General features: G+C 51.7%; 1 protein-coding gene across 4 annotated transcripts in view; it reads left to right on the forward strand.

The window, feature by feature from the left end:
* The window catches only part of CIAO3 (cytosolic iron-sulfur assembly component 3), a 49,911-nt gene extending 27,893 nt beyond the window's left edge, over positions 1-22,018 (forward strand). For 3 of the 4 annotated variants that reach the window (XM_048494476.1, XM_048494477.1, XM_048494478.1), the window contains exons 8-17: positions 12,934-13,029; positions 13,988-14,131; positions 14,603-14,735; positions 14,853-14,987; positions 15,471-15,589; positions 16,925-17,054; positions 17,814-17,886; positions 19,338-19,475; positions 19,970-20,127; positions 21,087-22,018. In XM_048494476.1, coding sequence (XP_048350433.1) covers positions 12,934-13,029; positions 13,988-14,131; positions 14,603-14,735; positions 14,853-14,987; positions 15,471-15,589; positions 16,925-17,054; positions 17,814-17,886; positions 19,338-19,475; positions 19,970-20,127; positions 21,087-21,328 — 1,368 coding nt within the window. In that variant the 3' untranslated portion in view covers positions 21,329-22,018. Of the gene's footprint in view, positions 1-11,780; positions 11,969-12,933; positions 13,030-13,987; positions 14,132-14,602; positions 14,736-14,852; positions 14,988-15,470; positions 15,590-16,924; positions 17,055-17,813; positions 17,887-19,337; positions 19,476-19,969; positions 20,128-21,086 lie in introns of those variants that run through there. The other variant, XM_048494475.1, reaches the window with a different exon arrangement.
* The last annotated feature ends 5,403 nt before the right edge of the window (positions 22,019-27,421 follow it).

The raw sequence follows: 27,421 nt of genomic DNA on the forward strand, positions 1-27,421 counted from the left end.
CAGGAGACGTGGGAGATGAAGGTCAAACCCAATGTTCCTTTGAGCTTTCCTTCGCTTCTGACACCCCTGTGACACTCATCCTCTATCTTCAAGGATTTACAAGCTGCCAGTTAAGTGCTTTCCCAGTCCTTTATTAATAATGCTGCGATTCAAAAAAAAAAGTGTCAGCATCCTTTCACTGAAGGCTGGCGAAGCCGTTCCTAATCCGAAGAGGGATTTAGGCTTCCTTGAGAGGTAGATTTTGATCAGTGCCCCTTTGTTCCCTGCATCTCTTTTTGTTCCAGTGCCCCTGTCTCTCCACCGACAGAACTTGAATCGCGGCTGCATTGTGAGGCAAACCCATAAATCTCTCAACTGTAATCCTTCTGTTCTTAGAGTTCTTCATGAGTTCTTTTGGATTCAGGAAGAGGAAGGGAACGCACGTATTAGCCTGAAAGGGAGACGGTGTTCTCTCTGATAATGTCATGGCGGTCCCTCGTTGAGGTTGGCCGTTATCTTGGAAGCTGCCTGAACTGACGACCAAGATGTGCGGATGTACAGTGAACAGCTGACTGAAAGCCAGGAAAGCCAGTGCGATTCTGGCCTGTATCAATAGGAGTATAGTGTCTAGATCGAGGGATGTAATTGTACCTCTCCATTCTGCATTGGTTAGACCTCACCTGGAATAGTGTGTACAGTTCTCGGCACAGCAATTCAAGAAGGATATTGATAAGCTGGAACAGGTCCAGAGGAGGGCAACCAAAATGGTCAAAGGTCTGGAATCCGTGCCCTACAAGGAAAGACTTAGGGAGCTGGGGATGTTTAGTTCGGTGAAGGGAAGGTTAAGAGGTGACATGAAAGCCCTGTTTAGATATTTGAAGGGATGTCATGTTGGTGAGGGAGCAAGCTTGTTTTCTGCTCCTCCAGAGACTAGGACCAGGAGTCAAGGGTTCAAGGTAAAGGAAAAGAGATTCCACCTAAACATCAGGGAAAACCTCCTGACAGTAAAGGCTGTTCGACAGTCGAATGTACTGGAATAAGAGCTCCTCGTATTTGGAGTTTATTTCTAATCGTATTTAGCAGAGTACATGTAGGCTGACAAAGCACAGCAGAAGCCTCACCTTGTGTGTGTGCGTGTGTGTGATGGATCCCAATGTGCGGCAAGCTTACACAAAAGAATTTTTGAGTCAGTTGTAGTTTCTAATGTGAAGAAGAAGAAGAAGAAGAAGAAGAAGAAGAAGAAGAAGAAGAGGAGGAGGAGGAGGAGGAGGAGGAGGAGGAGGAGGAGTTTGGATTTATATCCCCCCTTTCTCTCCTGCAGGAGGCTCAAAGGGGCTTACAATCTCCTTGCCCTTCCCCCCTCACAACAAACACCCTGTGAGGTAGGTGTATTTATTAGTGAACTCCATTCACTAATATTTATTAGTGAACTCCATTCTGGATAGAATGGTAGAGAGATAGGTTCACTAATCTATTCTATACTAGCTGGATGGTGATGGATGCACGCAGCACCCATCCTTCCTCTAGGCATGGTAGGAGTAAGATGGAGAAGTAGTCGAGAAGGAGGCAGACGGAAGGAAGGAAGTCCCTGAGAGTATCAGTTTAACATCAAAGGATAGAACCAGCATGATAGAGTAAAGGTGACCATTCCTAGGTCCCTATCTAGCCCTGGCTCTCTAGTAAAACCCCCTCTGCAGGTTGGCAGGAAATAGCGTAAAGTCCTTCCAACAGAATGCACCACCTCACAGTGTGGCAGAGTCTCCTTTGGAGGTTTGTAAACAGAGGCTGGGTGGCCATCTGTCAGGAGTGCTTTGATTATGTGTTCCTGCATGGCAGGGGGTTGGACTTGATGACCCTTGGAGTCTCTTCCAACTCTATAGCTCTTTCCGCACGAGCGGAATAGAGCGCCCCAGTGACAGCAAAAACGCTGCAGCAGCGCCGTGCTCGCGCCGCCCAAGCGGAAATGCCCCTTTTGAACCTCGCTCGCTTTTCAAAAGGGGCGCCTTCCAGCTGCTGCCGTGCGAATGGCAGCGGCTGGAAGGCGGCGTTTCCCTCCTGCCTTCCCCAGCTGACATATCTGCTTCTGCTGGCTCCCATTGCGTTGTGGAGGCCAGGGGACATGCCCCCCTGGCCTCCATCTCCAGCACCGTCGCTCTGGCCAGGGGTGTGTGTCCCCTGGCCTCTACAACACTACGGGAGCCAGCAGGAGCAGGTAAGACGGTTGGGGAAGGCGCAGCCTGTGCGAAGGCTGCGCCTTTCCCTGTGCCCCTACCAGGACCGTCTGTTTATGCTGACGCACCCCCGCTCAGCGCCCGTGCGGAAAGGGCCTCTGATCCTACTGTGGAGGTATCAAATAGTCCAGCATGAAATTCAAGCAGTGATTCTGGTGTCCTTACGTGAAATTCATAGCTTGATCAACACCTGTCCTTTCCCCACCTCTGAATTTCCCTTGATTTTGGTTTCACGTTGTAGTCGTGCACGCGGAGTCACCGTAAGAACGAGACGAGACGCGGAGATATCATCTGGTGGAGAGAGCCAGCAGCGGGAGCGCGGGGGTCCGTGATCCTGGCAACTCTGCCGCGTGCTAGTTCCTGGCACCTTTTATTAGGGATTCTCTGGGGGCGGGCAAAGGGGTGGATTGGCGGGAGGCCGGGAGAGCGGGAGAACGGGAGACCGGGAGATCATCAGGTGATGCATGATCTCATCGGGCTGGTACGTGCGGGAGGAAGCGTCCGTGTCTGGGCCTAATCCACATCTGGGGGCAAGGGCCCCATTATCCCTTTGTCTGGGACACCTGGTGGCTGTGAGCCAGGCAGTTCATGACCTATGACTCACCGGGGGGGTGGGGGATGGGGGAGCGGGTGCGACCAGAAGGCCGTAGTTGGGCCAGCATGCCAGCGCTCTGCCTACGGTGCTGCTGGGTCAGCGGCTCATCCCTACATCACATCTGCGTTGAAACAAACCTATGAGTTGTGTCTTTTCCACTAGCCTGATGCCTCATGTCTGGCGTCTCACATTTTGTCCCAACATTGTTTGTGCGTTGTTTGCTCATCAATAAGGGAAAAACAGTTTTAAAAGACTGGATGTGACAGAAATGTTTGGACTCTTCTCCTGGATCTACAAACAAACAAACAAACCCTTCTAGGGTGTTTGTTTATTTTTTATTTTATTTTTCCATGCATATCCTGCCTCCACCTCTGGGAATGCTGTGAGCTTCATTGAAGCCTTCATTTGCTATTTTCTTTCTTTTTTTAATCCAAGGAACTCAAGGGCAACATACGTGGACCTCCTCCATGTTGTCTGCACAACAACTCTGCAAGGTGTGTCAGGATGGGAAGAGGAGCAAGGAACTGAATGTGGACCTCCCCAATTCTAGTCTGTTATGAGGAGGAGAAGAAGAAGAAGAGTTGGATTTATATCCCACTCCCTTTCTCTCCTGTAAGGAGACTCAAAGGAGCTTACAATCTCCTTTCTCTTCCCTCCCCCAACAAACACCCTGTGAGGTGGGTGGAGCTGAGAGAGCTCCGAAGAACTGTGACTAGCCCAAGGTCACCCAGCTGGCGTGTGTTGGAGTGCACAGGCTAATCTGGTTCACCATATAAGCCTCCACAGCTCAGGCGGCAGAGCAAGGAATCAAACCCGGTTCCTTCAGATTAGAGTGCACCTGCTCTTAACCACTGCGCCACTGCTGCTCTTTTGAGCCACCGTGCCTCACGGTCTCTGTTTCTCTCCTGGCTCACTACGTTCGGTGAAATGTGTGCTCAGAAAACTGCAGGAAGAATGAGGCGTCGGAAATGCCCTTCCTGGGTTTTTCCTTATGGCCCTGGAGCCTCTGGCGCTCCACTGGACTTCATTTCTCAAGGTCAGACGAGCCCAGTAGGCCGGTTTCTGCTTTTGAGCTGCCCTTGATACTCCCTGCTCCAAGAAAGGCAGGATGCCAAGGCTGAAGTTGGTGGTCACAGTGCATATAAATCAGAGTGCAAATCCACTAAAAAGAGGCTGGGGAAAAGCTCAGTGGTGCAGAGGGGAGAGGGCTCCCAGATCATGCAAGAAGGGCTCAAGAGGGAGGGATTTGATGTGGTGTTGCTTTTCTCTTCCACCTCACTCCAGGTTGTGACAAGTTGCACCTGTGAGATGAATACCATACTGCTGTGGCAAAACGAATACTCTGCGGCTCAGTTTGTGCAGATGTGACAATAGAACCACCCAGACCACCTCTGGGCCGCAGGATCCCGTTTTTCATCTCTGCGGCAAACATCTCCCTCTTCCAAAGGTTTGGAAAATGGGCTTTGGAGCATCCATTTTTCCCCATAAAAGATCACGAGGCCTTTACGGCTGGATTTATAAACCGCGGTGAAAGGCCTTGCCACGGGCCAGAGGCCTGCTTCTGAAATTGAACAAATTGTCATTTTATGGCTCCCGCAGGCTCGGAGCGCCGTAAATCTCGCTGTGTTTAAAGCGTCTGCTCTTTCCCAGCCACACCCCCGACTTCTGGAGGAGGAGGAGGAGGAGGAATGTCCTGTCGCTTCCTGAGCCTGGCTGCCACAGCCCACGGGAGCACTTCAGAAAAGTTTTTAAAGCAATATTTATGGACGATCACTGTGAATCAGGGCCCGGCAAGGTAAGGCCGGGCCTGTTCTTCATTAAAGGCTTGGAAACTGTGCACGGAGGTTTTCCCTGCGGGAAGACAAAAGAAATTGACTGAAAGAGAAATGGTTTTAGAGTTAAGCCAGATCTTTTCCTGCCCCCCCCCCTTTGCTTCAATTTTCTTTCAGTCTTTTCCCTGTTCCTTTTTTGCCCGTGTTGTTTTTTTCTCGTTGTACTTAAGATGGCTGTCTTTTTCTCCATAATAAGAGGTATACTGCCTCTGGCCATGGAGGTTCCATTTAGCAATCCCAGTTATTAGTGCTTGCAACATTTGGCCCGTTCTCTTTCATCAAGTCACTGTTTTTCTAGCATCAGCAGCATGCAGAACTATAATGAAGAAGAGTTTGGATTTGTATCCCCCCTTTCTCTCCTGTAAGGAGACTCAAAGGAGCTTACAATCTCCTTTCCCTCCCCCCCCCCCAACACAACAAACACTCTGGGAGGTAGGTGGGGCTGAGAGAGCTCCAAAGAACTGTGACTAGCCCAAGGTCACCCAGCTGGCATGTGTTGGAGTGCACAAGCTAATCTCGTTCACCAGATAAGCCTACACAGCTCAAGCGGCAGAGCGGGGTATCAAACCTGGTTCTCCAGATTAGCGTGCACCTGCTCTTAACCACTACACCATGCTGGTGAAGGATCCACACACAGATGGAGGTGGGAGTTGTCTCCTGTGTTTCCGTTCAGCACCAGCGGTTCTGATCCATTTTCATCACAAATTAATTTCCCCTCTGTTTACTGACATTGTTGAATGGAGCACTCCATTGTTGCTCATTTCAATTTGAGTTGCTTATTGCTAATCAGAGTTGATTTTGGTCATAAAACGTCAGTGGTCCACTACACCAAATTGTCTCTTGCTTGCGGATTTGAAGAGAGCCACGTGGGTAATTGCCACCAACCAGAAGAGCCACATCTACTTTTGTCCCTGGTGTGAAGCCTACAGCTTGCAGCTGCCCCATTCTTCTGGTGGTGGCTTTTTCCAGAAGAGAACCACCTCCAGACACATAGTGGTAATGGGGACATCCGGGGTGGCTTGACCCGGGCACCACCATTGCCGTCACGTGGTGGGGGCGGGAGGGGGTGCGCGGGCAGCTCATGCCTCGGGCGCAGTTCCCCCTCCCTTCGTCACTGACCCCCTCCAGCAACAAGCCCCGCTTTGTCAAGGGCCTTACCCTTGTCAAGGGCACCACCAAGTAACACTGCATGACACCATTTTGAATTGTTTCTGTTTCTATCCTTTGTTACTTGGGAGCTTTTATATGAAGAGCAGTGGTCAGAATGATAAAAGCAGAAATGGCAGCGCTTCACAATGACATAGCAGCACTAGTGTCCCCCCCCCCCCCCCCAAGCACCATTGATTCAAAAGGTTGCGACGAGTCAGATCCTAGGAGAAAGGAAGACCCCAGCCAATCATGCCTTTTGGTTCAAGTGGGGTCCCGGGAGTGGTCATGAATCTGATCAATGAAATCATGCATGACCTGCTATACAAAGGAGTTGTGGTGTATTTAGATGATGTGTTAATTTACACTGAAACCATGGAGGACCATGGAGAACCGCTGAGTGATGTTGAGGGTGTCCTGTGTGGAAAAATTGTAGCATTTGTGCCATGTTAGGATCCTGTGAAAACTTCTGAAAAACCACGGACAAAGTTGTGGGATTCCTTTTTTTGGAAACGAGAGAACGTTCTCCTGAGCAAACTGTCCGTCGGGCTGCAAGTTGGAACCAGGCCTCGTCTTCTCCATATCTCCCACCTAATGGTTCCTCTCCTGTTGGTGGGCCAATTGCCAGCCTGTTCGGGAAGCCATGCCTGGATTGCTTATTCAGGTTGCCGTCCAGTGCCTGCGACCTTGTGAATTTCCTCTCCAGCCCAGTAGCTTCCCACCTGAAGTGGGAGAACTGGCAAGCGCTCCTCTGACGGGGTTTGTTTTTGGACAGCATGTTAGTTCCATCCTGGTTACACTCCCCCCTCCCCCTTATTTTTCCTTGCAAAATTGTCTCTGGAATGTGCTTGGAAATCGGTCCCAAAATATCACTGGACTCTCGCCCAGTTGAAGGCGTCATGACTCAGAGCAGAGAAGCTGAGGTGTGCCGGTTGGAGTTCGTGGATGGTTTCCGTTGGTCTTGGCCCCTGGCCGGGGCAGGGAAAGAAGAAGAAGAAGAAGAAGAAGAAGAAGAAGAAGAAGAAGAAGAAGAAGAAGAAGAAGAAGAAGAAGAAGAAGAAGAAGAAGAAGAAGAAGAAGAAGAAGAAGAAGAAGAAGAAGAAGAAGAAGAAGAAGAAGAAGAAGAAGAAGAAGAAGAAGAAGAGAGGAGTAGTAGTAGTTTGGATTTATATCCTCCCCTTCTCTCAAATGGGCTTATAATCTCCTTTCTCTTCCCCCCCCCCCCCAATACTCTGCAACACGGGTGGGGCTGAGAGAGCTCCGAAGAACTGTGACTAGCCCAAGGTCACCTAGCTAGCGTGTGTTGGGAGTGCACAAGCTGAGCCAACTCAGTGGTGGTTCAGGTTCCCCAGATAAGCCTCCACAGCTCAAGCAGCAGAGCAGGGAATCAAACCCAATTCCCCAGATTAGAGTGCACCTGCTGGATAGCATGCTGCTATCTAGGAAGAGTCTCTGTGGCTAACTTCCAGGATGAAGCAGGAGGACATGAGGCCTGACAGTATCAGTCTAAGGACAGGCAAGAGGTGACACAGAAAACGGAGGGGTCTCTCACCTGACAGCTGACTCCTTGCCCACCCCCTGCTGGGTCTTCTTCTCAGCTCCTTTGTACACTAGACTTGCTATGTCCAACCAGAAGCCGTGGCTCTCCAGGGTCTCTGGCAAAGGTCTTTCACATCACCTCTGTAAGGAGCAGCAGTTGCGTAGGAGGTTAAGAGCTCGTGTATCTAATCTGGAGGAACCGGGTTTGATTCCCAGCTCTGCCACCTGAGCTGTGGAGGCTTATCTGGGGAATTCAGACTAGCCTGTGCACTCCCACACACGCCAGCTGGGTGACCTTGGGCTAGTCACAGCTTTCCGGAGCTCTCTCAGCCCCACCCACTCACAGGGTGTTTGTTGTGAGGGAGGAAGGGCAAGGAGATTGTAAGCCCCTTTGAGTCTCCTACAGGAGAGAAAGGGGGGAACATAAATCCAAACTCTTCTCTTCTTCTTCTCTGACCTGATCATGTCACCTGGAGATGCCAAGAACTGAACCGGAGCCCTTCCAAGTGCCTAGTGGATGCTCTGCCGCTGTGCCACAACCCCTCTTGATTCAGCATTCCCTCCCGATTCAAGTACCCGGTGAGATCGAAGGACACTGGCAGAGGTACCCCAGATCTGGAGAAACAAAGGCCACAAAGGGTGATGGGTGTCTGGCTGTGAACTCTGAGCTGGGAAATCCCTGGAGATTTGGGGTGGAGGCAGGGGCCAGACCTTAGTGGGGTGTAATGCCGCAGAATCCACCCTCCGAAGGAGCCGTTCCCACCAGGGGAGGTGATCTGTGTTGTCCAGAGATGAGTGGTAAGTCCAGGAGATTCCCAGGCTTCACCTGGAGGTTGGCAAGGAGGTTCACCCTCTGACTGAACCCTGCCTACCCCACTGGAGCAAATTTTGATTCTCTTGAGCCAGCTTGGTGTAGTGGTTAAGAGCAGGTGCACTCTAATCTGGAGGAACCGGGTTTGATTCCCAGCTCTGCCGCCTGAGCTGTGGAGGCTTATATGGTGAACCAGATTAGCCTGTGCACTCCAACACACGCCAGCTGGGTGTCCTTGGGCTAGTCACAGTTCTTCGGAGCTCTCTCAGCTCCACCCACCTCACAGGGTGTTTGTTGGGGGGGGGGAAGGAGATTGTAAGCTCCTTTGAGTCTCCTTACAGGAGAGAAAGGGGAGGTATAAATCCAAACTCTTTTCTCCTCTTCTTCCTCAGCACCTCAAGAAACTCTAGTGAGGAGAGGACAGCCTCTGTGCCTGCTGAGGGCAGACAGGACCAAAGCCATCTTTGTTCTTGTCTGCCACCCAGAGAGGCCCCTAATGTCCAACTTCAAAGCAAACACCCAAACGGTGGCAGAGAGTCTAAAAACAGGGAAGAGCTGTGTGTGGTTGTGCTACAGCCTTTCAGCAACCTTTCAATTGGAGGCACACGACAAAAGGGAAACCAGCTAAGGGCTGGCCTGAGTCATTGCTGGAGAAATCCCCGTGGAATTTAATTTCCGAAGAGCTGACTGTGGTACAAATCATGCTGACGTGACCGACGCGAGATCGGCCTCTTTCTCACTCGGTGATGACGGTCTTCCTTCCTTGATTCACAGAGACACCCTAAAAGCATCTTGAGCGGCCTTTAAGCCCCGTTCCAAGCCGCCCGTAATCTTTTCCTCGGCATAATAAGAAGCAACATCTGTTAGAGAAATCTACCAGCCCACAGTCGCAAGTGGGGATGAAAGTACTTATCAAAAAGAAAAAGGAAAGAATTGGCCATTTGAAACAGTGGCTCATCTGGACGGAAAACCGCCCAGCCTTGGTCCCATGGAGGAGTACCCAGAAAGTTATTGTCTCATCTGTCTGCAATCTGGAGAGATTGGAAGTGTTCAAAGGAACATGCCAGGCGCCGGGGAGGGAGACAGAAAGAGGGAGGACAGAGCCCAGCGAGGGAAGAGGCTGCCAGGAAAGTGGGGAGATGGGAGAAGATGGAGAGAATGAAAGAGAAGGATGGAGAGGATAATGAGGCGGAAGAAAAGGGAGAGAAGGCCGTACGTGCATGCAGAAGGCAGAGCGAGAGAGACAGAGCGCTCGCCTTTCTTTCAGCGAGGCCTGCACAGGACGCCTTCCTGCTTGGATCGTGGCCCACTCTGATTAGTGAAAAGCGACACGCTGCTCAAGTTTTGTCTCCGTGTGTGGCAAATTATCCGTCCGGAGACAAAGCGTTGCGAGATGTGCCTTGAAAACGGAATGCGGGCTTAACTCGGTGCCCGTTCAATTGGACTGGCCTTCCCTCTCAGTGAGCGAATTGTTTCCCCCTCCAGGATGCCAGTGTCTAGACCGTGGCATCTTTCGGGAGGTGGGGAAGTGAGGCCGGCGTATGGGCCAGTGGATAGCTTTAAAAGAGCAGGAATCCCTTGAAACCTGGTATGGAGGGCACCACATAGGAAAAGGGAAGGCTTGGGAGAGTTCCTCCCTTCCCTGTAAAAAAAAAAAGAGCTGGGGGGTGGGTGAGGGGGAGAAAGAAAGAAGCGCTTTAATTTTATCTGGAGGTTTTCCAACTTAAAATCTAATCCATCATCTGCTCTGTGTGACTGGCCTTAATGAAAATTTAGAGGCTGTGACTGAAATGTAGAATTCATCAGGGAGGCCATTAGGAAAGACGTCTTGTGGCTCCGAGTAACCTGCTGGACCCGCGGCCCCTGGCCGGTGCCGAGTGTGAACAGGGGAAAGTTTGTAACGTGGGCCTGCCAACTCCTCAGAGAACTGAAGCCCTAGAAGCGAATCGGAGGCTCAGACTCTGCAGCCGATCAGAGTCTGTGAAATGCCACTGGAGGCCGCTCGGCCATCCCCACAAACCCTCCCCTGTTTGATTCTGCTCTTGCCACAGCCACAGAAATCTGCAAGCCGTGGCACAAATATCCGACGTGGCGAAGGCTTGGTCAGAATCGAGCATCAGTGGTCAAGGTTCGTGTTTAAGCTTGGAGGCCAGGAAATTTTTTTTGTAATCTAGGTTCGTGGCTGCAATGGGGACAAATGAAAATGGAGAATGTTATGTGATCAGTTCTAATAGCAAACAGTTGCTTCGGTTTTGGAAGGGCAAAGCTGTCATGTCCAAGGCCCCTTCCACACATGCAGAATAATGGACTTTCAGGCCACTTTCACTGCACTTTGCAGCTGGGTTGTACTGTGCAAAATAACAAAATCCACTTTGAAACTGTTGTGAAAGTGGATTGAAGGTGCATTACTCTGCATGTGCGGAAGGGACCAATGTGGGTACGGCCTGAAGCACAGGAGAAATGGGCCAAACCGGAAGCCTGGGGCTTGTTTCCTGTTGGCGTGAATGAGCAGAACTAATCTGTAGGATTTCTTAAAGGAAGAGCAGGGTGGAGTACGTGTTATCTGATGTGGGAATTACACACTCATAAGGAGCCTCCAAATGCCACACTGCAGTGTGCCAAGATGTTATCTCTAGAGTGTTACAGAATTGCTGGACTTTGAACTTAGAATCATACAGTTGGAAGAAATCCCAAGGGCCATCAAGTCCAACCCCCTGCCATGCAGGAACACACAGTCAGACAAGCTTGAACTGTACATGTGCGATGTCCCTTTTTTAGGCAGAGGAAATGTCGTTTTGTGGGGTGCAAATGTATCAGAAAGCACAGAAAGCACATTATTAAAACTTTTACTGGCAGAGGGGAGCGCCAGCAGATTGTTGAAGGAGGTCCAACCTGTCCAGAGATCATCTGTTTCTTCAATTGAGTGCTTGGACAGTGGGAACCTCTGTGGTGTGGTGTCCAGTCACATCAGAGGCAGGGAGGGGAGCGCAGAAAACTTGAATGGTGTGCCAAGTCTCAGATTACCTTTGGGCAAAAAGATCAGGGCACGCCTTCCAAGTTTTCTGCGCTGCCCTCCCTGCCTCTGATGTGACTGGACGACACTGCTGGGTTGTTTTGAAGCACTCGGGTCTTCCCAGGTAAAATGCAACATAGTGTGCATTGCAGGGTTTCTGTGTGTTGCAGTCCTCACAACATGGGGCTGGCAGAATTGGATAGTTATGAAATCAGTCCCCCGAAATGCACCGCGCCGCTGTAGCAACATTGAGTGTCTTGCAGCAAAAGTGAACCGGACAACAGTAAGGAGAAACCGCATTTATTCCAGATTGTCTGCAGTCCAAAAAGCTAATCCCTTCAGATGCTTCCTCGTTGCATGAACGCTGCCCTGCTTTGCAGGGCTGGCGCACGCTAATCTCTCCCCGTTTCAACCCCTGCAATGTTGGGAATTGTCTCACTGTACTACTCTGCCGGGGTGTTGTGACCGCAGCCCCCGTCCCCGGGGCGAACGCGACGGTCTAATGAACACAGGAAGTCCCGCCTCTAACGCTGTCATTCTCTGCCGGCTTCTTGCCGCGAAGACCGGAAATGCCTGCAGTCATAGAGATGACACGAGATAGAGCAGCACCTACCCGGCTGGCCAATGGCTTTTCGTCCCGTTTTGTGCGGCGCCGCTGTTGCTCGCCAGGGGGCGCTCGCTGCCTTTTGCGGCAATGTCGCTCTTCGCGGCGGAGCTTTACGGCGGGGACGTCGTCGAGCAGCCGAGATGGCGGCGGCAGTGTCCCCTTTTAGTGGAGTCTTGCAGCTGACGGACCTGGATGATTATATTGGGCCCTCGCAGGTGCGCGGAGGCGGTTGGGGACATGTTCCATAGTGTGGTTATTATTAACTGATATTTGTACGTGGAGGCTTTGGAACACCTGCCTCCGGCGGAGGTACAACAGCCCTGCAAGGAAGGACATGAGGCTGAGTGAGCAGGGGTGTGGCCTCGGGTGATGCGTCTTTCTCGTATATTTGTGGGTCTCGTGGTTATATGAGGTCTCCTGAAGCAGACCAGCGACCCACCACTTCATACCCCAGTTTTCTCTACGATGGTGACCCAAATGGGCTGACTGTGGTCTGCTCTCCATTGGAGTGTTGCGACAAACATCCTGTGGAGTTGGTTGGGTCGAGAGTTGCAAGGTGAGCCAGCAAGCTGGTGTCACAGTGGGGATTTGAAGCGGAGTCTCCTAGTCTCTCTAAGTACTAACATCCATGGACAAACTGGGATTCAGAAGTCTGCTTCTATCTGTGGAGGCTCCATTCTGTCACTGTGGGTAGTAGCCCTTGGTGGGTGTCCTTCACAAGTGTGCCTGAGCCCCTGACAGAGCTGTCAATGTCTCTGGGCGTCCCTGTAGCCTCCAGCAGCAAATTTCACAGTGCAGTCGCTTCTAGAGGGAAGAAATGGTTCCTGTTGTCTGTACTGAATCTACTCCCAGTCAACCTCGTGGAGTCCTGCAGAGTTCCACAATTCTGGGCAAAAGAGAAGCTTTTCTGTACTTGTTTGGCTCAACAACATAATTGTTGCTTGATGGCACTGGAAACTGCACACAGTATTCCCAATGAGGCCATTCTGTGGAGCTGGACAAAGCTGCAATAATATTGACCAGTGTATTTCCACTGTGTCAGAATGTGGGCACCGTTCTGTGAGCAGGTCCAAAGGAGACAATCAGAAAAGTAGCATGCATCCTCTTTGGGTCTTTGCTGATTCTGAGTATTGTTCAGAGGTGGCCTTCTGTCCATTATTGGCCCTCTCTCGTCTTTCAGGATTGCATCAAACCCATCAAAGTTGAGAAGAAGCCAGGGAAAGCAGCACCCAAGATCCGTCTTGAAGACGATGGGAGTTATTTCCAAGTGAACGAGGTAAGGATCCTTTTCATTGATCCTGTGTAAGAGCGAGAGAACAGGTTGGCTGTGTTGGTTCAGGACAAGCAGCTCTTCATAGCAAGCTCTGACTGTAGACCACTTCCAGGAGCAGTAGTGGCATAGTGGCTAAGAGCAGGTGTACTCTAGAGGAACCGGGTTTGATTCCCCGCTCTGCCACCTGAGCTGTGAAGGTTTATCTGGGGAATTCAGATTAGCCTGTGCACTCCAACACACACTGGCTGGGTGACCTTGGGCTAGTCCCAGTTCTTCGGAACTCTCTCAGCCCCACCTACCTCACAGGGTGTTTGGGGGGGGGGGGAAGGGAAAGGAGTTTGTAAGGCCTTCTGAGTCTCCTATAGGAGAGAAAGGGAGGATATAAATCCAACTCTTCTTTCTTCATCCAGGGAGAGAGGGAACTTGGGAAGGATAGAGCAACCAATGTTTTTTTATTAGTAGAATCGTCTGCAGAGTTACTGCAGCCTTCAGTCTATTGTTCTCAGGGAATGTTGACTGGAGTAACTTAGCGGAGGATTTCTCAGCTTGTTCCCACGTTGTTGTTAGGAATGTTGATTGTTGATCATTGTCTGGTGTCTTGGTGGGTGTAATGTTATTGGGGGGAGCATACTGTGGATCTCTTTCAAGGCCAAATCCTTGCAGCACCAGTGAAGTGTGTCAGTGGCATTCCATGGAGAAGGATCTCTGTGTGTGTTGTCGAATGCTTTCACGGCCGGTTCCAACTGGTGGTTGTGGGTTTTCAAGGCTATGTGGCCATGGTCTGGTAGATCTACCAGACCACGGCTATGCAGCCTGGAAAGCCCACAACAACCATCTTTGTGTGTGTGTTTTCTACTTCTCCCAAAAGATGACTGGGAGAGGGGGCTGCTGAATGACTGCCAGTGTCCCGAGGTGCCTTTTGAACCGCTCACAGTTTCATCTTTCTCGCCTCCCTTTTCAGGACGGAGAATCGCAGAAGCTTGAAAAAGCCAAAATTACACTCAATGACTGTTTGGCGTGTAGCGGCTGCATAACGTCGGCTGAGAGTGTCTTAATCACGCAGCAGAGCCACGAGGAGCTCAACAAAGTATTAAATGCCAACAAGGTGAGTGGGTGGCGTTCCAGCTTGGGAGCAATAGGGGCTGGGCTTCTATTGGGCTATTGGGCCCCTGGGAGGAGAGCGGTTTTTCTGTCGGGGCTTCTCTCCTGGTTGTCTGGTGGGGTGCTTCAGAACAGTGTTGGTTGTTGGAAGTTTGGTGTGTGGTTTAGTTTTATTTAAAAGAGGAGACAACGTGGTGTCTCTCAGCATTCAGGCAGTAATAGGGATTTCTTGTCCTGTAGTAAACACCTTGCACTAGAATTGTGTTCCTGTCTTCGGCCAACGAAGACAACCTGTTTGTGAAAGCTATTCAGTTGTCCCTGTACCTTTGCAGTAGATAGATGTCTGAGTGTTTGGAAAAATTGAGAACATAAGGAATTCTGTGAATATTGTACCGAGACACAGTAAATGTGTGTTTCCCTCTTGCCTGTCCATCGAATATTAAGATGTCGTATTATGTTGTGTTCTTTGTCCCAGAGTTCCAGTTCTGCTGGACAGAAGTTGGTGGTGGTCTCTGTGTCTCCCCAGTCCAGAGCCTCGCTGGCTGCCAGATACAAACTGAGTCCTTTAGACACAGCCAAGAAACTGACGGGGTTCTTCAAACGCTTAGGTGAGCCACGTGTCGTGAGGGAAGGCTGGCTGTTAATTGAGGCGAGGGAGCAATGAAGACTGGATCTGGCTGTGCATGGGTGCCGAAATGAGCCTGACGGTCGTTTCTCTCCCCCAGGGGTGCACTTTGTTTTTGACACAACCTTCTCCCGGAACTTCAGCCTGCTGGAGAGCCAGCGAGAGTTTGTGCGGCGCTTCCGGAGGCGAGCTGAGGATGACCGGGCGCTGCCTATGTTAGCTGCTGCTTGCCCAGGTGAAGCTTACCGGTGGGGTGAGATCAGGGTGGGGGAAGTGGGAGCAGGAAAGCAGACTCCCCTGATGATGGTGAGAAAGAAAGGCTGCCTGCTGGGCCTGAGGAATCAGGACCCCTGGCCTCCCCCTGCTGTGTGGGTTGGGGGATCTCCCTGCCGTCCGCATCTGTATGATGAGGTGTAGTGCCAGATAGGAGGGTAGCAGCTATGTGGGCTGAGGTCACAGCTGAGAGCCAGAGATGTTGGCCAGGCGTGTTTGAATGGACCCTTCTGCCTCCCAAGAGGGGCTTTCCTTGTTGCTGCGATGGGTGGCGTTCCAGTCCTTTAAATGATTCCTCCTTACCTAGTGGTGCTTTTGTTCTTTCCCAACAATCCTTCTGGATCCTCCCTGTTGATCTATGTGAGTGTGGTGACGGAAGGGCTGTGGTGGCTTGGAAAGCAGGCCACGAAAGGTGCGTTCAACCCCCTCTGCTTCCCTCTTCCAGGGTGGATCTGCTACGCTGAGAAAACCCACGGGAGCTTCATCATCCCTTCCATCAGCACGGCCAGGTCGCCCCAGCAGGTGATGGGCTACCTGGTCAAGGGCTGCTTCGCCCAACGGCAGGTGAGTCTGTCTGTGGGCCGCAAGAGCAGGACCTTGGGTGACCTCTGGCCAGGGAGTCCCCATGGGCCATGAGTTCTAGGCCACTGACCAGTGTGGGGCAGGTTGCATTGTGACTGTGAAGTGGAACCCAGTCGCCAAGTCTCTGGAGTCGTTTTCACCGGAACCAAACCCCATGGGAAGGGAGATGTGGGTTACAGACTGCTGTGCAGAGAAGCTGGTTGGTCAGGGTTGGTGGTCTGGTGTGATGGGAAGTGACTGCTTGCAGTCCCTGTGAGGGCAGGAAATGCTAGGAGACCCCAGTGTGGTGGCCACCCAGCAGAGTGAAAGAGAAGGTCTCTGTGTGAGAGCAGGGGGAAAGGCTAGATATGTATTTGCATGGCAGTCTGTGAAACCTCAATGTGACCCCTAGATGTTAGGCGATCAGTAAATGGCCAGTGATGTACACCCATGAGCAAGTATTAGATTAAATTATGTTTCAACTCTGACGAGCACACTTTAATGTATACTGCGCTCCCAGGCCTGTTTGCCTCTGAATGGTATCAATTACTCAAATCAAAAATTTACTCTCTGGGTATACTATGTGAAGATCTTTGTATGTTGTCACCCAGAGATAGATTCCAAACCTTAAAAAGCAGACTTTTAGATCAGGAATACCATATCTTATTGGGGCAAGCAAATAAATCATGCTTACCCTTTTCTGTCGAAATAGTACCTGAACAGGGGCATATAGCTAAATATCTTGAATTGTTAACTGAACCCCAACAGAGATGGATTATTACAAGGGCCAGATGCAATTCTTCCCCATCTGCCGTTACAAAGTGTGGCTATTTATCTATTCCTCTCCAGGATCAGGCTTGTCCACACTGTCGAAACCAAGTGGAGACTCTTGGTCGCATTATACTCGACTGTCCGAGATACGTGGGCCTTAGGAATTTCTCTCCCACGCTGGCCCCAGACAAACCTGAAAGAGACTCTGACAGTTCTGTTGTGGGGCTTCTGTTAAACAATGCAGATGTTGTGCTCTCGGGAAAAGTAGCAAAATTTGTCTTACAAGTGACGGAACTTTCTAAATAACGTCTAATGCTAGATAACAGTTTCTCTGCCTGTGTTCTGATCATATGCTTGCTTTGTACATCACAAATGTCTGGTAACCCATGAGCTAGAGTGACTAAGCAGACCCTCCATGAGCAGGGGGGGTGTATCCTCCCCAAGGCAAGTCGGCATCCCTGCTGATGGGTTTCCAGCAGCATCTGTGAGGAAGAGAAGCTGGGCGTAGACAGACCAGATTGTGGTGTGGTGTGGCAATCGTCCATGCTCTATCTCTCTCACTCTTAGGACGTGAGGCCTGATGAGATCTACCACGTGGCCGTGATGCCCTGTTATGACAAGAAGCTGGAAGCTTCCCGGCCGGATTTCTTTATCCAGGAGCACCAAACCCGGGAGGTCGACTGTGTTATCACAACAGGTGATTGGCAGCAGACTGGACTGGGGAGCATCTACCCTTGAGGGAAGGGGGGTGGCAGGCCCCCCGCCCCCTTTCCTCCAAGCAGCTCCTTTCCCCAGGATGGGCTGATGAGCTGCTGGAAGCAGAATGTGGGAGAATCCCTTGCTCTTGCCAGCCTCGCTGACCAATCTTTCATCGGGAAGGGAAAGGTTGGAAACCAGTTGGTTGTCTTGAGCCTGGGGAGTGGGGGCAGGTGAGGGTGCTGGCACATTATTGGTGCACATTGGGGCCAGAGGAGCATCGTGGCTGGATGGGGTCCTTTGAGCAACCTGGAGGATGCCAGATAGGATGACGTGTTGTCACAGTGGCTGGTTGGCAAAGCCACAGACACTGGCCAGGCACTGCTGTCCTTGTTCTGGCCATTTGGGACCTGAGGAGGTGGATGTTGTGGCGTGGAGCAGCAGTGGCGTAGCGGTTAAGAGCAGGTTCACTCTAATCTGGAGGAGCCTGGTTTGATTCGCTGCTCTGCCGCCTGAGCTGTGGAGGCTTCACTGGGGAGTTCAGATTAGCCTACATGTTCCAACATACGCCAGGTGGCTGACCTTGGGTAGTCACAGTTCTTTGGAGCTCTCTCAGCCCCACCTACCTCACAGGGTGTTTGTTGTGAGGGGGAAAGGGAAAGGACTTTGGAAGCCCCTTTGAGTCTCCTTGCAGGAGAGAAAGGGGGATGTAAATCCAAGTCTTCTGTATTTGTGTGCGACCTCTGTTGTCTTCGCTTAGGAGAAGTGGTGAAGCTGCTGGACCAAGAAGGTGTTTCCCTTCCCGACGTAGAGGCTGCTCCTCTGGATGGGATGTAAGTGCTGTTTGTTGGGGTGCTCTGTATGAATCCCCCCCCCCCCCGTTCCTGCCACATGACATTTTGAATCTTGTGGGTTGTGTTGCACGTGAGGCTGCTCCTGCTGTAAGCCTTGCGGGCCGTGTTTAGTCTGCTGCCAATCACCTGTTGTGATAACACAGACATTGAACCCCGCATCTCCAGAGCACCTTCTTGGAGCACTCGCGCCTGGCCAAAGAAAGTGCCAGATGTGTGGGTTGTGGCTACAACACAGCAAGAGGTTGAGCAGGGAGGAGGAGAAGCTCTGCAGGCCGCTCCTGGTGGGTCAGCCATCCTGGAAGAAAGAAAGGAGGGGTGGGGATGTATACAGCAGAGATATGAACGAACTGTAGGTGTTAACAAAGAATATCTGGGAATGGATTCAGCTCTAAGCCTGGCAGATTTGATAACATTCCATTCCAAGGACCTGTTTAATAAGTCAACTTCAATACCTTTCACTGCCTTTTAATTTCCCTTTTAGTGGTAGAATTTCTCTTAGCTCTCGGAAGCACTCTGTATGGGAAATTGGCCCTTGTGTGGTAAGTGGCCTAAGAAGAACATAAGAACGAGCCTGCTGGATCAGACCAGAGTCCATCTAGTCCAGCACTCTGCTACTCGCAGTGGCCCACCAGGTGCCTTTGGGAGCTCACATGCAGGAGGTGAAAGCAATGGCCTTCTGCTGCTGCTGTTGCTGCTCCCGAGCACCTGGTCTACTGAGGCATTTGCAATCTCAGGTCAAGGAGGATCAAGATTGGTAGCCGTAGATCGACTTCTGCTCCATCAATCTGTCTAAGCCCCTTTGAAAGCTATTATAACTGGCCCCACCTTTTGTGTTTGTTTTGAAGCCACAACTGATATACGAAGTATTATTCGTATTATATTTATGTCAATATCAATTGTGCATAATTGCACTCTCTCTAATACAAATTGTAAACGTGTAAAATTGTGAAAACTAGATCATAGAAACTATTGCTTATGAAAGTGTGTATCATACATTGTGGGTAAAATTGCCCACATGGTTCATGGTTTAAGCCATTGGAAACAGATTTGTATTGTTGCCAGATGCTCCTGGAGGGTGGCATCAGCTGAATCCGTCCTCTGCAGCCCCCATTCCACCTTGGGGTCTTCTCCATATTATGCAGATGGCCGAATGAGTCCATTTTTATGTCATCATCTGATTTTAATGAGGTTGGAGCTGGTTGGTAATTGCATTTAACTGGTATTTAAAAGTGTTGTTTTATTGATCATAATTTAATGTGATTATGTTAGTGGTTGTACACCGGCCAAAGCCCTTTGGGGATGGGGTGGTATATTAAACCTGATGTATAAATAAATTAAATGAATGACGTGAGCTACACAGGACTGCATTGGGATGCAGAGTTCAGCCATCTTAGCTTGCTAACAGGGTTCTTTCTTCCTTCCCCATGTAGATTCAGCCACCCTTCGGAAGAACGGCTCCTGAGCCACGCCGGAGGTGGTTCTGGGGGCTACCTGGAGCACATCTTCAAGCACGCAGCCATGGAGCTCTTTGGGATTCAAGTGGACCACGTGGAGTATAAGCCCCTGAGGTACGGAGTGTGAATGTCTTTCCGGAGTTGTCGTTGAACAGTTTAGCGAGGGCACTCTGTCTTCTCAGGTCAAGAAAATCCCTGAATGCTGCTCAGATAGAGTGTCTGGCTCCTGCTGCATATAGTTTACACTGAAGATAGTTAAAAGATGCACTTTGTCCATTGCTGAGAAGTGCTTTAAGCAATTTGGGCTAAGGCAGACGGGATGCGAGCTTGGGAAGGGGTATGAAAATGCAGGAGAGGTGGACCGCCAGCAGTCCCACAAACAGGAGCTGAGAAATAGTTCTGCAACAACTGATCACACTCTTCCTCCCCCCCCCCGCCCCCCCACGCTGTGTTGTTGGTCAACATTGTGGCATTGCTGGTGTCCCTCTCAGCAGTGGGAGTGTTTATAAACATTCCCTGAAAGGCCAGGCAAGAGAGGTGACTGTGAGATACTGTAGGAGGAAGGAACAGGAGGGCCAATCTGTCTTGTCCCCCCCCCCCCCCCCCAGGAACAAAGACTTCCAGGAGGTGACTCTGGAGAAGGATGGGGAGATCTTGCTGCGCTTCGCCCTGGCCTATGGGTTCCGGAACATCCAGAACCTGGTGCAGAAACTGAAGCGACGGAAATGTCCTTATCACTACGTGGAGGTCATGGCCTGCCCCTCAGGTGGGTGTGAGTGGGGGCTGCGGGGGGGGGGGGGACACAGGCTTTCGGAAGTAGCACTGGGAGAAGCCTGCCTGGGGCTGTTCTGGCAGAGATGGGCCAGACCTGGCTGTGCCCCAGCCCTTTCTGTGTACCAGTCTGTGCTGAGGTGTAGGTTTGTATGTTGGGCTGATGGGGTGGGGGACTTCCTGATGGGTGTGATGGGCCAAGGGAGGGGGATTCTGGAAGCGAAGGGGTGGGTGTGTCGATTGGGGTTCATGAGCAGTAGAGTTGGATCCGAAGCTTTGAGAGAGGCAGGGGTGCCCGGGCAGAGACAAAGATCATGAGTTCTGGAAGAGTTGAAGAGGAAGAGTTTGGATGGAGAGCCTTTGGTTGTCTCCTGTCAGAGGAGCTTGTGACGTTGCTCCCTTTCTGTTCCTGCGACTGACACTTTGGGAGGGAGGTGGGGCTGGGAGAGGTCTGAGACAGTAGAGTTCATGGGGAGGAGTGGGGGATCAAAACCAGTTCTGCAGACTGGAGTTTACCTGTTTTAACCAGTACACAACAGTGGTTACTGTAAGTGTCCAGACGTGCCTTCTTGGGTTATGGGAAGTGGCTGGGTTGAAGAAGAGGAAAAGTTTGGATTTATATCCCACTCCCTTTCTCTCCTGTAGGAGGCTCAAAGGGGCTTACAATCTCCTTTTCTTCCCCTCCCCCTCCACAACAAACACCCTGTGAGGTGGATGGGGCTGAGAGAGTTCCAAAGAACTGTGACTAGCCCAAGGTCACCCAGCTGAAGTGTGAGAGAGTGCACAAGCTAATCTGGTTCTCCAGATAGGCCTCCATAGCTCAAGTGGCAGAGTGCGGAATCAAACCTGGTTCTGCAGATTAGAGCGTACCTGGTGTTAACCACTACATCTTGCTGGTTGGGTGGGTGCGAGCATTACTTCCTGGCCCTCCTGGGGGGCATCTCTCCCTTGCAGGGTGTCTGAACGGAGGGGGCCAACTGCGAGCGGACGGCGAAGGGAGCAAAGATCTGCTGCTCGAGGTGGAGAGGCTGTATGACTTGGCGGAGGCAGAGAAGCCAGAGACAAACAAGGACGTGAACCGAGCCTATGAAGAGTGGCTGGGGGGGCCTGAGTCGGAGCAGGCACGCCGAGCCCTCCACACGCAGTACCGTCCCGTGGAGAAGGCCGGCGTTGCCATGTTGAATATCAAGTGGTGACCGGAGGGGGTAGAGGAGTGCTGTGGCCGTGGCCAAAGTGAGCTTTAGGCTCTGTCTCCAGTCTGACATGGTCGTGGGTTGTGAAACTGAATGAACTGGAGAGCTTCCCTGTAGATATGGCACCGCTTCGTCCTTGCCACGGGAAGGCTGGTGTTTGTGTCTGGCTGGAGCTGCCCCTGTCAGGAGTCCTCCTTCTAAGGCAGGGGTCGGTGCCTGTGTCAGAGGAGATAGCCACTGTTCCCCATGGAGTAGGAATGTGAGGGCCCCCTTGGCTTGCTGTGTCCCTTGAGGAAGGTCAGCTGCCAGCGCAAACGAGGCCTGGGAGGACCCCCTCTTCCAAGCGGCAGTCCTCAATAGTGGGGAGGTCTGATGTGGTCCCCCCATCTGTGCTGGGGCAGCTGCCTTTGCTCCTTGGGGGCAGTTATCTTTGGTCAAGGTCTGATGTTCCCCAGGAGAGGGAATGTGTCCTGCTAAAGTATAGAGGCACTGGTGAGCAGCATGGGTAAGGGAGGATGTAGAAGTCTGGGGCAGTTGGGGGGTCCACCTTGCCATGTTCCTGTTGCACCTGTATGTGTCATGCCACTTTCACGACTGTTCCTGCTGTTCTTCTGGCCCCCATGGCGTGCTGTGGGCCCCACTGATGGTCTGTCTGCCCCTTATTCTTTATAAAGGAATATCTGAAGTGCAAAATGATGGTAACTCCTTTCTGTGTCTTTATTGTGCTGGCAGCAGAAATGTAATTCCATACCCCTTAGTTGTACGTGGTCCTGAGGAGATGAGGAGGGTGGGATTGCAGGGTGCAGTTAACAAAGTTTTGTTATGTGCATTCTTTGGCTTAAACGTGTCAGGGAACGATGTACAGAGAAATGTCAACAAACTGAGTGGGCAATTTCTGCTGAGGTGACTTAGAATTTCCAGCTATTATAAGTAGAATCATAGAGTTGGATGAGACCCCAAGAGCCATCAAGTCCAACGCCCTGCCATGCAGGAACACAGAAAGGACTCCTGACAGATGGCCATCCAGCCTCTTGGAAACCTCCGAAGAAGGAGACTCCACCGCACTCCGAGGCAGTGCATTGCACTGTCAAATGGCCCTGACTGTCAGGAAGTTTAGGTGGAATCTCTTTCCTGAACCCATTACTCCATGTCCTACTCTCTGGAGCAGCAGAAAACAAGATTGCTCCCTTACCAACATAACATCCCTTCACATATCTAAACATGACTATCCTGTCACCTCTTAGCTGCCTGTTCACCAAACTTAATATCCCCAGCACCTGAAGTCTCTCCTTTTGGGGCATGGATTCCAGGGCTTTTACCATGGTGGTTGCCCTCTTCTGGATCCGTCCCAGGTTGTCAATATCCTTCTTGAATTGTGGTGCCCAGAGCTGTACACAATATTCCTGGTGAGGTGTAACCAGTGCAGAATCGAGAGGTGCAATTACATCCCTCGATGTAGACACTGCACTCCTACTGATAACAGCCCAGAACTGCAAGGGCTCTCTTCATGCAATGTTGCATGTGTGTGAGACCCTGGTAGGATTGCACTCCTGTTCTTGTGCATGACTGTCAAGTGCTGGCAGGGGTCTGATTCAGTGGAGCTCCACACATGGACTCTGCTTTTGGCTCTCCCTGGAGCTCCTTGGAGACCGCCTCTGTCTGGCCAGTGTTGTGTTGGAACTGATGACATATCTCTCTTGTGACCCTTTCACTCCCATGCCTTTCTCAACTGATGGCTAAGTGGGAAAAGTGCATGCCCCCCAAGATCGTGAGGAGTTCCAGTCCCCAAGAGGGAAGTCCCACTGTAGGGCAGAGGGGGGCAATGAGGCAGGACAGAAACCTGTGTGGTTCCTCGGGTTTGAAGCAGGAACCGAGAAGGGTACTGTGGTGAAAATATACTTGCAAGTAATAATGGAGGTGTGGGCGAAGGGCACCAGATCGGGATACTATCTCAAAGCAAGGAATCCTTTTCAGCAGCCACTGAAGCGCAGACCCCGTGGGCAACATGATAATGGCCAGTGGAGAAAGTGATGGGAGTTGGGACCGTGAGCAGGGTGTTTGGGGTTAAGGACACAGGAATGTAGGAAGGAGCACTCTTCCAAGGGACCCGCACCAGAAGAGGTGGCCCGTAGTTTGGTGGGATGTTGGTGTGATGGGATGCTGGGATGGAAGTCAGCTGTGTTGCATCAGGGTCCACGAGTGCCACACCTGTCCCAGGTCAGAGAGGAGGTCACAGGTTGCCCTTCTGCTGATCTCGGGGAAGGTCGTGACCTTCGGCACCTGAAGTCGAGGTCTGCAAAGGAGGGTGGACTGATGAGAATTGTGGGGGCACGAGGGGGCCTGGTGTTGGGAGAGGGGGGGCAGCTGGACTGAAGCAGAGGGGGGGCAGCGGGGGCGAAAGCAGGAAAAACATGGAGCTGGGGGTGCAGATCAGGCAGGAGCCTCACCTGGCCCTCTTTGCTGAGCGGTCTACCTGACGGGGGGCGTGGCCAGGGCTGGGGGTCCAGGAGGGATGGAAACAGAATTTCATTGCACTACCTGGATGCGGGACAGAAACACAGCAAAATAAGAGATCGCCTTCTGCGAAATCAATAGTGCTCAGCCCCTCCCTGCTCAGACAGATCTGCGTTGCTGGCATGGGCCTGGAAATTGACCCCCAGAGAGCTGCGCAGGTTGTCCGTTTAAAGCTGTTACTCTAGGCGGGCTCAGATCCATTCACAACATTTCAGTACACATGATTTTGTTAAGTTCAGAGAAGAGCAAGACAGACATGCAGACAGAGAAATAAAGATATGAAGATATATGAAGGCGCTGCAGAGGGACCCTTCTGTATCGCCAGGGAGAATGAATCCAGCCCAACCGGTGGCCGTACTGAGGCACTTCCACATCACAGTCCTGGAACAAGCGAGGCCGCTTTCCTGGGTGGCCACAGTACATGGAGCCCTGGCTGAGGGGAAGAAAAGAGCCAGCCTGTCACCCACCCTGCTCAGGCTTCATGCCCCGAGCAGGGAAGGCAGGAGAGCACAAGCAGCAAGCCCTTCCGGGTCCTTCCATTTGTCCCATAAAACCCAGGAATGGTCAGGAAGGAGCAGCCCCAGGTGGCTGCCGAGCTCGCGCGCGCGAAAAAAAGGAAGGCTGTGCGTCAGCGTCTGTCCCACGGCCGAGGGGCCAAAAAAAAAACCGTGAGACTCAGCATCAGCAACAGGCACTCCCATTGGGCACACCGGCCCTGGGGCACACAGGCCCCATGTAGATAAGCTGGAACGAAAAAACACAACATTAGTTTCCAGAAATAGCTTTTTGCCCCCACCCCACCCACATGGGGATGGCGCTACGCCCCAGCCTGTGTTGAACGTAGCATCCCTACGCTGCACACCTAAACCCCCTCTGTTCTGTGCCCTACACGGACGGAGCCCCTTGGGTTTGCCTGCACTCATTTGGACAACGTAGCCGAGAGTCCCTAGGGCGCCACCTTCGCACGAGGCCCCACGTCGAGGTTGTGGCGTGTCCGAGCCTCTTTGGGCAGGGGAGCCGCTGGGGGTGCTGCTGCTGCCCTCCAGTGGCCAAAGGTGTGAATTACAAGCACGACACGCACACACACACACACACACACACATATATTCCCCCAACGCGGCATTTCTCAGGTTATACCGGTAGTTACTATGATGTGGCGTGTTGGGGCCTCTTTGGGAAAGGGAGGGCTCCCGGAGACAACGCTAACGCTGCCCGAGAGCGCTGTAACGCGACAAAGATCGCGGCAGCGCTCTCGGATAGCGTTGTGACGCCGCCAGAGAGCGGTGTAACGCTGCCAGAGGAAGTTGTAACGCTCTCACACCCCTCTCTTCGAGAGCGCCACCACGATCTTTGGGCAGCGTTACAGCTCTTTTCGAGAGCGCTGCCGCGATCTTTGTCGCGTTACAGCGCTCTCGGGCAGCGTTAGCGTTTTCTCGGGGAGCCCTCCCTTTCCCAAAGAGGCCCCAACACGCCACATCATAGCAACTACCGGTATAACCTGAGAAATGCCGCGTTGGGGGAATATGTGTGTGTGTGTGTGTGTGTGTTGCGCTTGTAATTCACACCTTTGGCCACTGGAGGGCAGCAGCAGCACCCCCAGCGGTTCCCCTGCCCAAAGAGGCTCGGACACGCCACAACCTCGACGTGGGGCCTCGTGCGAAGGTGGCGCCCTAGGGACTCTCGGCTACGTTGTCCAAACCGGCTGCCAAGCTCAAAGAGCCTTGGGAAGATAGCGGAATTCCCCCCCCACCCCCCCTGACATCCACGTGCGGTCTCGTGCGAAGGCGGCGGTCAGCGTGGCGTGGTCCAGGGGAGGGACGGGGGGCTCTCCCGAGGGGCAGATTCTCCTCAGCTGCGGCACCCGATCAGGACGGGGGTCCTGGGGAAGCCAGGCCAAGAGGGGGGGTGGGGGGCGTTTGAAGCCAATGACGGGAGTTCCTCCCTCCTTGTCGCCTCCGGGGTGACAAGTCCCGAGAGAGAGCGCCGATTGGGCCCCCGCCCTTCCTCCTCCTCCTGCCGCTTGATTGGCCAGCGGGGCCGTAAAGGCGGAAGCGTCCAGGGGGCCCTGTGAGCGAAGTGGCCGGCGGGGAGGAGGAGGAGGGGGCCCTTCTGCTGGAGGGTCGTCGTCGTCGGTGGGGGGACTCTGGCCGCCCTCCCTCTCTCCCTCGCTGACCCTGATGGACGGGGTGGGGCTGTCAGGGACTCCTTCCTGGTTCAATTTACTTTAGGCAATTATCAGTACAGTAGGAATCAGGATCACCGGATTGGAAGTAGCTGCAGTTGTTAAAACTTAATTCGTTACTCCTGGCTGTTTTTTGTTTTTTTTTTTTTGGGGGGGGGGGGGGCGGGTTGTGTTTTTTTCATTAGCTCTTTCAAATATACTATGACTTAACTCTTCAGCGATGGCTACAATTTGATTAAACTTCCCTGGATAAGATTAGTCATCATTTCTAATCGTACAGCAACATGTTTAAGTACTTTTCCTAGCCTACACCCAACACTCTCTTTCTCGCTTTATGTCTTCAAGGGCTAGTTTTCAAAAGGAGAACTGGGAATTTGTCTGTTTCCGTGTAGCTCCTCTGTTTTGATCCTTCCTGTCTTATATTCTGTGTGGCTAAACAGAAACGACTCCGATCTCATTAATGTACCAGGTACAGGGCAGAGGTTGGGGAAAAGGTCAGAGTGTCATGGGACGCCTATCCCTCACTTTGTTCTTCCCCTTAATAAGATGGCCGACTTTGCTGGGTGCTGCACAATAAAAACAGACCCTGCCCAACAGCTGTGACTTGGACAATGAGAACAATCGTTCGACATGAGAGGACTGCGCAAGAGATCAGCTGCAAAAAGCCAGATGGCATAACTTCGTCTCACAGAAGCAGGGCACTGTCATGAGACCGGTCTGGTAGGGATGCCTATGGGGCCCAGCTGTGTTTGAGTAAAATAAGCCTCACCTGTCACAGAAAACAACATGGGGGCATGCTGATAAAGAAAAGGTATGGCCTGGGAGGGGGGGGGAGAGTAAGTAAAGTTGTAAAAACTTTTTTTCAATTAGTTTTTTTTTAAATGCAGGGCATAACATGCCTGTGTACACACTCAATTCCAAGTCAGGGTCCAACTGTATGTACCCAGTGGGTCACGAGACAAAATATTTCTGTCTCCACTGTTCCACCCCCACCCCCATATGCTCTGCTGCATCTCCACCCGGCAGTCTGGAAAAGGCATGTGTCCTCTTTGTCAGAAGTCACTGCTATCGACCACAAAGAGATTTATGCTTCCCGCCATTCACACAAGAAATGCTTGACAGTTTCCGTTATTTCTGTATTAGCTCTGCATTTTATTCCAGTCTCCAAGAAAGAACACAGACTCTCTTAACAGTCTATAAAGGAGAGAATACTTGGGGTGGGAGTTTTTGCTGCCACTTATACCGATCCAAACGGGCAACTGTGGTCTGCTTGTATCACAAGCCTTTTGTGTTTTCCCTTCTCCACAGCAACTCTTTCCAACCTGGATAAAGTCAATTCTCAGGGTCTACTGTGAGAATAGCTGTGAAAGAGGGTAAGAGCTGCTCTGCCAGCTGCAGAA

This window comes from Sphaerodactylus townsendi, linkage group LG04 (genome assembly GCF_021028975.2).
Source record: "Sphaerodactylus townsendi isolate TG3544 linkage group LG04, MPM_Stown_v2.3, whole genome shotgun sequence".
Taxonomy (NCBI): Eukaryota; Metazoa; Chordata; class Lepidosauria; order Squamata; family Sphaerodactylidae; genus Sphaerodactylus; species Sphaerodactylus townsendi.